This window comes from Montipora capricornis, chromosome 12 (genome assembly GCF_036669925.1).
Source record: "Montipora capricornis isolate CH-2021 chromosome 12, ASM3666992v2, whole genome shotgun sequence".
NCBI classification, from domain to species: domain Eukaryota; kingdom Metazoa; phylum Cnidaria; class Anthozoa; order Scleractinia; family Acroporidae; genus Montipora; species Montipora capricornis.
In genome coordinates this window covers 34,020,824-34,034,937 of record NC_090894.1, presented here as the reverse complement: position 1 = coordinate 34,034,937, position 14,114 = coordinate 34,020,824, and the positions used below count along the sequence as shown (strand labels likewise).

The following is a 14,114-nucleotide window of genomic DNA, read 5'->3' as shown; positions in this document are numbered from 1 at the left end:
TTGGTTTCCTTAAAGTGGTAAAATTCACCTCCAGATGAATACATTAACGTGTAGTTGGTAATCCACTCATTCACCATTGGGTCTCCATATCCTTGAGTGGCAATTCCAGTTACCACGGTGTCCCTTTTAAACTCGACGAGAATCCAGGAATCGTTGCCTTTAACGTTGCCAGCACGGTAACCGGGGAACGGTTTGTTCAGATTAAGCCTTGCTCTTTGGGGACCGTAACTCCTGTGATTTTCTCCAAACGTTGAAGCAGCAGTCAAAGAGCTGTCTGGTATATCACCATTTGCCATTCCCAAAGGGTTCCTGCAGTTAGCTTCTAAAAGACATAAGTTAGTAACTAAGAGGTTCGTGTATTTACGTGATTCTGTTTCTTTTTTTTTTTTTAGAGTGGGCGTTAATGGCAAACTGGAGCCATCTTTCCCACACGTTCTTGGGGTGTAAAATGTTCTAGCCTAATCTGCATAAACAATACCAAGGCGATAAAAAGAAAAAATGATAGTGGCATCCATTTTTAGTAGACAACCGGCGCTAATTCAAACCATTGTCCAAATGCATTGAAACCAACAGCTGTATTTTGTTAAAATGATGTCAGTAATAAACCTTATTACCACAAAAAGAAATACAATTGGTGGAAAAATACATCCGCCTGTGAAATTAGATTTTTTTTCTTAAGACGCGCTTCCCCAAAAGAAAACCAAAGAGCGCTAAGCCGTTTGGCCACCGGATATATCAGTATCCACTAGATCGTGCAATTGGTTTCGCCATTACTTATCCACTGTATAGTTAGCTTTTCTAGGTGTGAGCTAGTGTTTCAGCAGTATAAAAATCGGACATAAGAAACAGGCGTGAATTCGATTTTTAACGATGAGCAAATGAGAGGAAACACACCGTGAACAGCCAAAGAAATTAAAACAAAAGTAATTTTATTCAAAAGGAGGCGAACGTTGTCCATAGCTTTTCGCGCTTTGTGAAAGCTGACTGATAAGAGTTGGTAAAAAAATATGTCAACAAAAGAATGAAAAGATTGTTTTTTTCAATAAAACTGTGGTGCTGCGTCGGTAGGAAAGTGAAACAAGAAAATGTGGAATTTGATAAAACCCAATTCTCGTGAAAAGCTCACAGTTCGACATCTGGCTCCTTTCAAAGTTGCATAAATTAAGGTTGCACGGGTCCGTCCTCTATGTGACGATTACATTTGAGTTGACCAATCAGTGTGCATAAAAATGTACGCCATTATCTTAAGTTTGAGGAGAGGGGTGCGTGGGGAACCTTGTGTCCTTGTTTTCTTAAAAAATTTCTTCTCTTGCCCTTGTTGCCAAATTTACTTAAAAACTTGTTCTCAGCCTTTGGATACCTAAAATGGTTTATGTTCCCTGTTCCCTAGTTCAATTTAGCCTTTTTCCCGTGTTCCCCAAAACCCCTGGTAGATCAATAAAAAAAATCTTGGTGAGGAAGGGAAAACTTTTCACAAATTCAGCTCGTTAGTTTCGGGCTTATTTCATGGCAATGAGGTTACGCAGATACGTGAATTGTTTAAAAGCCACCCGATATATGGCCTTGTAAGAACCCGTAATTACGTAAAAGTATAAGTATATCAATCAAGAAAACATATGGCATGCATCATTCATTCGTGGATGACTGAAAGGTAAATACTTTAATTTATCAGGTAGAAGTAGCCCCATTTTTCTTAAATTTCTAAAACAATAAACTGCTTTTGCTTACTTAAAATTGTGTTTTGAAAAATCCTCCCTCTTTCGACATTTTCTTTGTGTTTTTCCTTTTCAAATCCTCTAACTTTCTGGATAATTAAAAGCAAAAATTATTTGGCCAATATCTTAGTGCTTTAGACAAAGAGTTAAGTGGCGCTTTCAATGACAGAAACGTGACTTCCTCCTTCCGCAGCTGGCAAAGCTTTATGTCAAGCAGAATTGAATTTCTGTTTTATTGAAATGAAGCATGTTTATCCCCCATAGAGCTTGTGAGATGTAAACTATAAAGATATAATATAAAGGGCCGGATTACCAATAATAACTTGAATAACATGGTGGAGTGTTACACAATGAAGCGTTGCGTTTGCAATGCGAACTGGCACTGCGGCACCAGCCATTCTACTCAACTCACTTTAACCTAATGAATGAAGGGGGTAATTTCTGAAGAATTCTGGTGCTGCGTCCGTGGGGAAGTAGTATACAAAAATTTGGTTTTATCAACGGAGTTGATAATGTTAATTGACCACCGTACAGAGATTTTAAAAACTGACGTTTCGAGCGTTGGCCCTTCGTCAGTGCTAATCGAGGAATTATGGGTTGCGTGTAGTTTTTATAGTGGAATAGGAGCTACGCTACTTATTGGTGGTAATATTGGTCATTAGTTAAATGAAAAGCGTTTGTTCATACCGTGGGGATTAATTAAGAGTGCCGATTCGGAAGATGAATTTTTCTTTCCATATTCTTGCGCCTTTCCGTCTTACCTAGATGTGGGGATAGGCCGACGATAGCCATGTGTTTTTTGGAGTGGTTAGGGAGATTAAAATGACGAGCGACTGGCTTAGGTGCATCCTTGTCATTCTTCTCAACATCGCGGAGGTGTTCGCGGAATCGGATGCCTAGTCGTGTACCTGTCTCGCCAATGTATAATTTATTGCATAGCGTACAGATTATGCAATAAATGACATTTTCGGAGGTACATGTAAAACGATCGGTGATCTTAACAAGTCGCTTAGATCCCGATATTTTGCTAATGTTAAAAGTGAAAGGACAAGTTTTGCTTCGTGAACTCGCGCATTTGAAAGTGCCGGGTTGCTAGTTAGTTTTGAGTGCGCTTATAACTAAAAAGTTGCCTACGTTTTTGTCGCGTTTGAATGAAATAAGTAGAGGTTGCGAAAAGATTCTGCCAATCTCGGGATCATTTTGGAGTAACTTAAAGTTGTTAAGAATGATATTTTCGACTGCGTGATTATGAGGATGGAAAGTGAAGGTGAATGGTATTCTGTCATTCTTATCTTTTTGTGACCTTTGTAGTGCTGACTGTCGATCAAATTATTGGGCCTGCTTTGACCACAGAGACAGGGTAGCCACGTTTTTCGCAGAACTGGCACATCTCTAATTTGCTGGAAAAATCGGAGTCATCACTACATTGAATAAGGAATGGAGTTCTTGACATATGATGGATGTGATGATGAATACAACAAATAACTGTGAGAATCTGTAGGTTTGCAGTGCACACTGGTACATAAACCGTTGCCACTGATAGAAACTTTGATATCTAGGAAAGCCAATGAAGTTTCTGAAATTTCCCAGGTATATTTAAGAACCGGATGAAAGGGATTAACGGAGGTTTTGAATTGATCGAGTTCTTCGCTGCTGGATGAAATAGCGCCGATGCAGTCGTCGATGTAGCGGCCGTAGAGTTCAGGTTTCGGGCGGTTGTAATGCTTAAAAAAATGGTGTTCAGCATATCCTACAAAACAATTGGCATAACTAGGTCTCGAAGCGTAGGTCCCGATTCGTGTGCCCATCGCTACACCATTAATTTGTTTGTAGCAGGTGCCGGCGAAGGAAAAATAGTTAAGCGTTAAAACTAGTTCGGCAAGGCGGAGGAGCGTTTCCGAGCTTTGTTCTTTGTATGATGGCAAAGATTTGACGATGCCAGTGACTGCAAAACAATGATAAAGGTAGTAAGAAAATAGTATAAATGAAGGGGAGGGGGGAGGGGGGAAGGCTCAGTCAGTGGCATGCATCACAACAGTTTAAATTTTCCTTGATGGTTTTCTACTTAGGATATTTCCTACTAGAGTCAATTTCAAGGAAATGTTGGAAGAAACATCTAGAATTTTCGATTTTAAACCACGTTTGCAACCTACTATTCCCGCGGCACAAGGTATATAACGGTAAATAACACTATATCACGTATCTTAAATCACTAACTACTCCCTAATTGGAAAAAATCATCTGATCTGAGCGAGAGTTTCTCCAAGACGAGAAAGAGGAAAACCAGGAAATCCTAAAAAGCGTCCATCAAACCATGCAATCGAAGACATAAGAAAACACACGGAGTAAAAACTTTTCTTATCTAAGCCAAGAGTCACCTGGCTCAGGATCCCCAATAATTTTGCTCTTTCAAAATAGTGTGTCACAAAGTCCGATGTAGGTTTCTCGTGAGTGTGGTGTGATGACCTCTGCCTGGTAAATGATGTTTAAGTGTGTTCCGGTTAGGGATTTTGTTAAACGGGTTGGGTTTGGGAAAATATGGGTCAATAAGCGAGAAGAAGCATTTGCCGACATTGGTTTTTACATTTTGGCTGTACGGCGGATTAAACCATGCTATTTTCCTTTTGTGGTTTTGTTCGCGCGTGCTGGCTCAGGGGTCCCTCCACTTTTGTAGATTGCGTCTTGGTACGTACTTTTTGCCTTGTTAAAACATTCCTTGTCGCACATACAAGATCAGGAATGGGGACGAAAATATCACAAATCGCACTCAAGTTAACTGATGGTAAGTAGTATGGTTTTGAAATGGCTGATTCAACTGTTATAGCACATGCGTGAAGTTCAAACCAACATTCATACATTGAACGGAAATGGCGTCGTTGAAAGTGGGCACCAATATTGTGTCTAATACATTGAAATAACGTACAAATGCATGCACCCACACTAAAGATGTTGAGCGTTTCCAAATCGGGTCGGTCCGCGAAATTTCCGATAGATCACTGAGACTTTTGCGCGTGACCGTTATAACAAGAATCATTGCCATCACTCTAACCTAAATGATAAATAATATCTAGCCGACATCTCTACTGCATTTCTTTTTCCTTGCTTTTTACTTGACAACCCAGGACATCAGAAAGGCCTGAGTTCACGTAGATATCAGGGGCACCCAACGTCAATTTTCGGAAAATATCTGTTCGGAAGACGATTTGGCATCTAGAATTTTCGGAACATTTGTTGTAAAATTCCTTGCTTGCCTGCCTGTCCTAGGATTTTCGAACATCTAAAACATGGTATAATTGCCCATTTTAAATGGATTTTTTCCCTAAAAAGGTCACCTAGAATTTTCGGGAGCCTTTTTTCTTGCTGAAATTTTCGAAAAGGTAAGTTTTGATCCCTGTAATTTTCGGATCACTAGACTTTCAGCTAGGGAATCCGAACAGATGAAAAATTTTTAGGGGATCAAAATATGCCTATATGTACCGTTTAAATACGAAAATAGTTTAACAATGCTATGTTTAAGTGGGTTTGAACTATATTCTCGTTGGGTGCCCCTGAGATATGCGTCTAGTCTATTCTGTGTTTGTGAAGAGTATTGGGAACTCAAGGGATATTATTCAAGTTAGCGAATTTAGCTCACCTGGTATAGTGCTAATTTTTTTTCCAAAAACAGTTGTCAGGAGAAAAACAAGATTTTGAAAAGTAATGCCTTCCATTCCGTAACTGATCACCGATGAATTTCCGCCAAGGAAGTCTTTTCCGCAATTCGCTGTGAAATAAAAACAGAAAACAGTTATGGTAACTCAGTATGAATGGCGCCCAGGAAGAACCCGTTTCAGATTTCAGATCAGTTTGTGCGGTAGAAACCACATTTAAAAGCGTCTTTTCGATCAATATTTGCACTTTGTCTTTACCAAGAACACCGATTCTCCCTTCTTCGTGACAATTTCACCAGCGCCTCGGTGTTCAAACGTAAAATACACAGTAGTGCAACGATTCAAGTGCCTGATCCTTTTTTGTTCGTCGAAAAACTTAGCAAACCACAAATACTAAACAACACGTTTTTCAGTTTTGGCTTTATGCATGTTTTTTTCTCAGGAGACCTGTCTAGAAGACTCTAGTTGAAATAACAAACAATTTTTTTTGGAAACTTCCACGTTTAAATGGAGTGGCTACTGCGCTGTGATGACCTCTTACCAGGTGACTCAATAAAGTCCCAATACTCTGTTTTGGTCGAAGGAGGCAACCATGTAAAAACAACCTATTCTTCTTATAACAATATTTTGATGCCAGTTTTCACTTTTAAAGCGTCCCGACCTTGGCTATCAACAAGACATAAATATTCCACAGCAAGAGATCAGGGTAGGTTAATGAATGATGTCAGAGTGGTCAGAACGTATTAGAGATTTCAATGTTTATTTTTCATCTTAGTTTATGGTAAGTAGTAATAAGTGAGGACAGCAATGTGCACCTACCTGTCATTAGAGCCCAAATTTCTTCCGCATGCCTGGTCGGTTTCTTTTGTAACTCGCGAGGTTCACACGGGAAGATATTTGACTTGCCTTTGGATAAACCAACACATGGAGAAAATGCTGAAGCAAAACTGAGGAAAAGCTCTCGATCTCAAGAATCCTGCTGGGGAAGCCTCTATACATCATTAATGGCACCTTAGTGGTTATGCAAATCTCAGTTTTGCTTACATTAATAGAGGAAGCCTATTTTGTATGTTTAGATGACAAGTGAAAGGAAAATACATAAGTATAGGTGGTCTGATGCGAAATGGTTTAGTTACTTTTTGCAAAGATAAAGAGTTAATGGGGCCGATTGACAATTTCCAAAATCTTCAAAGTAAAAGGCTGTTTTTCCGTTCTATTAGAGCGCGCATATAGATGAAAATTACCTTGGGCTACATTAATTGTTTCTCGATCAGTCGAATTTATTGTTTATTAAACTGAGATAATTTCCCCTTTTCATCTCGGGAAGGTAACAAAGCGGCAATTTCCCTTGGTGATTTGCGTTTTCATAGTTATACCACTTACCTCGCCAGGTGTTCAAGTTAAAGGAACGCATGAGAACAATATAAAACTTTCGTGATAAAATCCCACGATAACCCTAGCCTGCGTAGCATGGCGGCTTTTGTCGAGCCGGGCGCACGAGCGGCGAAGCCGCGAAATTCGCGCGCGAAGCGCGCGAGAACGAGCGGCGAAGCCGCGAGAAAAATAAAAACCGCCTGCCCGGATTCGAGGGGTTTTTGACTGCCGCCCCCTTCACATCATTTTGACACCCGCGGTGACAACTTGTCTGGCTTCAATTTCCCCAGCCAATCATAGGCTTGATAGTAATATGAAACTTCGCGAGAAAAGTGTGGCACGTTTGGCAAGAAATCAAAACAAATCCTCATGCTCTTTCGTCTTTTTCGATGGCTACGAAGGGCGATACGCCGAAAAAGCCTGGCAATGTTCAACGGGCTATTTCAAACGTCAATGATAATTGTAGATTGTGTTGTTGTCCGCTAAAGATTAAATACGGAGAATTAAAAAAAAAATTCGTATATTTCAACGCAAAACCTTTTCAAGGTCTCGAAGCGCGAAGGATGCATACAAGGTCTGACTTTGGCAGAACTCTGTTCACATATTGGACTGGAAATTGAAAAATCCGACACGTTCTCTGATCGAGTATGTACGAAAATATGGTACGAAAATACGGAACGCATTTGATTTCCATACCTTCATCGGTGCTTGAACTTTCAAGTAAGTCTTCCAAGTAATACCTTCATCGCCTCAAACTTGAAAAGAGAGAAGGATAACTCGGCTGTGATGGAAGTTGATGACCATTCTGGTAGATTCAAGCGGCTTTTGCCAACAACTATTTCATCGCCAGATAGAAGTCCTCAAGCCAGATAAGGGGAAAAAAGCGACTGGACAAAAATCATCAGCGAAAATATCCTTAAGTTTTAAAGATGTTTCGAGCTCTGTGGTTAACACTGACAGCGATCACAACGAACTCTCTACTTTGAACACAGCGGATGACTCACCTCAGGAAGCTGGCGAACTTTTTCTCTCATATCTAAACGTGGAAGACTTACTTGAAAGTTCAAGCACCGAAGCTAAAGTGGTAATTGTTAACACGGGTGGTCGCGTTGAAACGTTCAGCTCGTTTCATGATAAGACGAAATCGATAATAGTAAATCTGTGCAGAAAAAAATGGAAAACGGTAGCGAATTTGACATTCTGTGTGTGATTCGTCGACCACAATCGTCGACACGGCTCGATGTAGAGCACTGTCTTCTTTTAAAGCGGCAAGGAATGCCTTTCCTAACACCGTCTCAGCGGAGCGATAGAGATTGAGGTGGACTCTCTCGAACCGCATTCAGTGCTTCCGTCGTAAGTTCCATTGCCGTGCAGTTCAGCGACAACATTTCGGAAATCTGGTCGTCTATAATACTTTTCAACGGGGCAATGACAATCACACACGTTTTCGATGAAGAGATTTCTTCTTTGGCAAGAGCGAAGGCAGTATATATCATGCTCTTGCCAAAACCTGTTTGCAAAATTGCCATGACGTCTCTCCCATGAAGAAGATTGTTAAGGGCCGTTTCCTGCTCTGGCTTCAACAAAACTGCACTATTTCCCGACGAATATTCAAGAGCGACAACGCTCTAGTTAATGCTTCTGCGATATTTTGATTTTGTTTTGACGAGAAGATTTGTTCAGTTTCTCGAAACTCTCCCAAGGGAAATTACCAAAACATTTGATTGACGTTTCAGTGCTCTCAGCCAATCCGAAATTCGCGTGCACTGGTGAACGCATAATTCAAAAAACCCCATGAATTTGGGCAGGCGGGAATTCAACTCGACTCTTCACCAATCCTCTCACGGCTGAGCCACTCGCTTTCACGGCTTCGCAACCAAATCAGAAGCACTCGCGCACGAAAATCCCGCCAGCTACGCAGGCTACGATAACCCGTGATTTCCCTCAGCAAATATAAGGTATCATTAACCAATATAAAAACCTATTTTACATCGGAAAAAACCTCTTATCCAGATGAGTTCAATTACGGTTTAGTAACCGTGAACAATAGAAATTCATCAAGAAAAACCCTACCTTGATTACTGGATCGGTTCGGTTCCTCTGCTAAACCCGCAAATAAGGTCAAATAAGAAAACAAGGTTTTCTCATTACACGCGATCAACAAGTAATCGACTTTCCTGAGAGCGGCGTAAGTCAAGGAAAAGCCCCGAGTATAATTTTGATGCCAACAACATTAAAATCACCTCCTCGTGTATATTATTGAAAAGTGTATTTGTTAAATGTGTACCTTTTTCGCAAGTTCTAATGGATCATCACCAGGACAAGAATGACTGCAACTTCTATGTGTTTAAAAGGAGCACTGGCAGCAAGTGCATTTGGTAGTAGCCAAAACGCGAAGCAGGGGCCGGGGCCGGGATCGGGGTGTCTTTTTCTTTCGAAATTTTTTTGCTTCAATTTTTGTCGTTATTCTCCTGTAACGTTATATTTGAATGTTCAGCATCTTTCCTTCATTTATGGTGAAAATTAGTCAAAAAAATATGGAACATACGGAAGCTACGAAAGGGACATCTTTATTTGTTTTTCGAAATTAAGAGAATTGCAGACTGAAATTGGATTTTTTGTGGGGAATATATGCTACCTCCTAAAGACACTGAAGACTCGCTGAGCTCCACATTTTTAAACCACATTTTAATGTTTACTTCTTAAAAACCTTCTCCGTTATACAATTAAAACGAAACCGGAACATAGCCAGAGTTCACACGACTTTCGCATTTGCTTGTTGTTGTGTTTTTCATCGTGATATTGGATTCGATCCCTTGACGTCCGAATAGAATTGACTAGCAAGTTCCCGTACTACAAACCGTTTGTAGTAAAGACAGACAACAACATGACATCTACACAAACAAACAAGCAAATGAGAAAGTTGCGTGACTGCGTGATGATCATCCTGGAACTGCTATTCTGGTTGTTTTCTCAAGAAGTAAACATTACAGTGCTATTTTAAAGCGTGGAGCTCAGCGAGTCTTCAGTGTTTCTGGCAGTTGGCGTATATTTCATAAACTCAAATTTCAGCATTGTCGGAAATTATCTTAATTTCGAAAAACAAACTCCGATTTTCTGAAAGACTGAGCCCGATTCTCGCAAAAACCAACTTCGACTAAGATTTCCCTTATGTAATTCCTTAGTATTGCATTGCGCATCCCTACTGCGCACGATTTTCGCGTCATTTGCGGGCGCACATGAGCAAGTGCGCATACAAAACGTAAGAGTTTTCGCTCAAACTAAACCCGATAGCGAAATAAATGCTCCATTTCTCTCAAACGAGCACGGTGACTCCCGATTTCTTTTTCAGGTATTTGCTAAGAACAGTCTAATAAAGAAAACATTTGAAGAAGAAAAAAAGTTTGATAGTAGAACATGAATTTTTTTTTTGGAAAACTGTTCTGTACTGGGTATATTTTATCCAAGCTAACCACGGAACTGTCTCAAAAAGTGCACTATATATTCCCACAACCAAGGAATCAAAGACGGCGTGAATGAAGCAATACTGCTTATGTAAATAAAAGAAGCTTTATTTTCAGAATAAATTTTTGTGTCTCTGAAGTAACCCAAGACTTAATTCTGTATGAAGGTGATTCGAATTTTTAACGCAAAAACAGTAAAAATACCCCATTTTAAGAGCCTGCTGACGCGTAAACAAGCACGGTGACCCTATTTTTTTATTGCATTTGTTTAATGTTCATATCATGAATGTTAATTATGCCAAGTTTCCAAAAAAAATAAGTTTGATAGTAGAACAATTTCAAGGGAATTACCTTAAGAACTTTCATAGCAAGTTAAAATAGTGACCTTTAGATTTGAATACGGGACAGTACGAGATTGGGTACAAGTTGGGTACAAGTACGAATTTTCAAATCTTCGCGTGCTTTGGATGATCACTAGTGGCATCAATCTTGTTTCTACAATCTCCTGGTCTGCTGGTAAACAACAAGGAACAGTGAGGGGAGGAGACTGGTTTGAAATTAGAAATTTATATTGTACTCAAATCTGAAGGTCGTAATAAATTGTACTCACCGAAAAAAAAAATTATTTCGTCATGTCTCTCGCAGTTCTTTTACTAAATTGTGGGCCAAACCCTGGGCTTCTCGCCGCTGCTGAGTTTTCCAGGGTTTTACTCAACAGCTACGGTTCTTTTTCTTCATTCTTTGTTGTTTATATAATACGAGAAACGCTATAATCGCAACAGCTTCAAGTTTTTCCTTGTTCGTAAGCGCCATATTTCGTGGGTGACTACACAGCCTCGCCTTTATTCTGCGTATCTCAGGTGTTTAAAGTCATTACAGGCGCACTAAACTTCAAACTGTTGACAATTATTTCCTGTCCCATCTACACTATCAAATATATTTGTTACATAAAAATTGTCACATAAAAATTGCTCGTGTATACGGGGCTTAAGTTCCTTAATGTTTTTGACTAATTTCCACCATAAATCAAGGACAGATGCCAGTCATTCGACATCAGTACAGAAGAATAACCACAAAAATTGAAACCAAAAAAAAAGGCACCCCGACCCCGATCCCGACACCGACCCAGGCCCCGGCCCTGCGTTTTGCTTACCTCAGGCGTATTTTTGCATATTTCATCGTTTCTTAAACTTGAAACGGCTCAGGAAACGGAGAAGGTTCTTGATTTATTATACGTTGGGACTATTAATCAGTCCAAAGGCCAGCCAATACCTTAGTCCTGCACCCGTGTTACACAATCTAAATGGGTAATACCCATATCATCTAAATTTAGATCAGTGGGTGCAAGCCATATCAGATGATCATCCGAGTCATCCAAGCAACTCGTTAAATATGCGTTTTCTCTTTCACTTCAATTACATGAAGTTTACCCTATACTTAGAAATTTTCTCGTCAGGAAAAAAAAAAGGAAAAAAAAAAGGAATTTTTTTTTTGTTTAAGATGATCGACGGACATGGATGACAAAAAGGTTGAAACTAGTCCGTTAGCCACGCGCAAGGAATCATCGATAACCACCACACCATCGAAGCACGCTGCTGAATGAAGGCGAATTTTTATAATATTTAAATAGAGACCCATTACCAATATTGAAAGCTAATCGATGGGTGCTTACTTAGAATGGGCGTTTAGACTTAAACACAGTTTATCAGTACTATTCGAAATAAGTGCTTAGACCTAAATACGGTGCAGGCATGGTTGGATGACTCGGATGATCATCTGAGATGGCTTGCACCCACTGATCTAAATTTAGATTATATGGGTATTATCCATTTAGATTGTGTAACACTGGTGAGTCCCGAGCTGTTGATGTGTAATGCCCACAAAGGCCGTGGAAACAGGAAGTTCCAAACTTCAAGGAAAAACAACTTAGCTAACAACACAAAAGCAACCCAGTGAAACGCGTAAAATGTTAAAGGCTGTGGCGATATTGACGGTTCCCAGTAGTGCAAACAGACGACCTCTCTGCGATTCCAATGTTTGCAGCCTGGCCGAGCTAATGCTCGAAAAGGGGTTTTGTGGATTGAGTTGGTTTCGCGGTACAGAGCTTTATCACTTCTTTGCGCATGTAGACTAAGTATATTGATCACTCGGTACACTCAACCTAAAGGAAAATTATTTCACAGGGCTTGGGACAAATGAACTTTTTTTTTTCCTGCTTAATGCAAAATAGATGTGTAGAGCGGAAAAATAAATGGTAAAGCATAGGTGAAATATTTTTTTGGGAGAGAAACTGGCAAGGTATAAGATATAACAGTTACCCCCGACTGGTTGACTCAGTTTGTCGAGCATCGCAATGGCATACAGGCCTAAGAGGAAGGAAGTTTGCCACCGGCCGGTCTGGTATCAACATTAAAGGTCTTTAAGTAACTGAGGAGAAAGTTCTGCTTTTTCAATCACGTCCGCAAATGGTGAGACTTTCAAGTCTCCTCGGATAAGGGCTATAAACCGTAGGCCCCTACTCAGAATCCTTGTTCATAAACTCTGTGGGGCATTCAAGATCCCACACGAACTACGGTCGTACCGCCACAAATCTAGAGGCGATCCGTCCCACATCAGTCAAGGTCGATCCACCCGGCAGTTGAGTCGTTCCGCCCCACAAAATTTGATGTCTTTTTTTTCGGCTGAATTTTCGTCCTTTTGGAATCCATCTATTTCAAATTACCGAGATTATCTTGAGGAAATACTTGAAAACCTTCTCCTTCTCGTTTCTTAAAACTTTTTATTTCATTGGTACTGAGATTTATCCACGAAAATCATAGTGAATGAAATCCGTACTGATTCTAAATGAAGCCAATCAGGAACACGAACGACAAAATTTCACTGTGAAGAAAAATCGTTTGTCCAATCAGCAACGCGAACGACGAAATTTCGCTAGTGATGAATGAACGTATCGAATGGAACGTCATCCGACAGCCGTTGCACAAAAACCGCGTGCTTTGAAAAATGGCCGAGGGAAGGTTTGCTTCTGTTTGCTCAGTTGAGGAATTTATTTTAGAACAAGAAAATACAAATGCCGCTCAAAAAACTGAACGAGATGTACGATTGTTTGAACGACTTTTGAAAACGAAGGTCGAAGACAGGAAAATGGAAGTTATTCCAGCGGTTGAGCCGAGTGGATACTGAATACATCAACCAATTTATCATCTCCGTCCGCACTAAATACCGCAATGAATACGAGCCGACTTTCCTTCGAAGTTTAGTGGCTAGCTTGGAAAGACAACTGAAGAAAAAGGGCTATTGCCGCCAGCATAAACGACCTGATATTTGAGGAAACCAGAGAGGTTTCCAAAGCGCCGGTAGCTTTACAAGCGACGAACTAAAAACACTCTTCACTTTGGACTACTTTGGAATATCTGAAACACAGTAAGTATTGGAAAATTTTATCAAATAAATTGTCGGTTGGGCGATTTTAAACCACTGTTTATTGCTTTCATCTCCCCACTCCATTTGTGCGAAAAAAAATTTTCTATCAAACACTGCCACGAAAAAAACCTCAGTACCTATGAAATAAACACATTACAGCATGGAAAATGCTTTATACGATTTTTATTCACTCGTTGTTTCGTATTAGAAAACTCCGGCACTCGTTCGTTTTCTGATTCTACTAAAGTAGTGAATGAAAATCGTACGCACGCATTTTCCTAGCCTGCGAACGCAGACGTATTTCCGGCGGTCGTTTTTCGGGGAAGAGAAACGACCGCCGGAAATACGTCTGGCTAGCATTTTCCATGAAGTAATCTCTTTTTAGTCTCGTAACACTACTATAGTTTCGCATAACTAAGCGCAGTTTATACTCAGAGGAATCTCTCTCCGGAATTAATCAAAAAAAAAAAATTCACTTTAGGAATGAA

At 40.1% G+C, this 14,114-nt stretch overlaps 1 protein-coding gene across 1 annotated transcript in view; it reads right to left on the bottom strand.

The window, feature by feature from the left end:
• LOC138025707 (polycystin family receptor for egg jelly-like) overlaps nucleotides 1–8,422 on the bottom strand; it is a 63,588-nt gene extending 55,166 nt beyond the window's left edge. The window contains exons 1-4 of the mRNA XM_068872884.1: nucleotides 6,749–8,422; nucleotides 6,185–6,271; nucleotides 5,350–5,478; nucleotides 1–322 (exon numbers count right to left, since the gene is read on the bottom strand). The exon at nucleotides 1–322 is cut by the window's left edge and continues 13 nt beyond it. Coding sequence (XP_068728985.1) covers nucleotides 1–322; nucleotides 5,350–5,478; nucleotides 6,185–6,271; nucleotides 6,749–6,779 — 569 coding nt within the window. The 5' untranslated portion in view covers nucleotides 6,780–8,422. The remainder of the gene's footprint in view (nucleotides 323–5,349; nucleotides 5,479–6,184; nucleotides 6,272–6,748) is intronic.
• Nucleotides 8,423–14,114: the final 5,692 nt, after the last annotated feature.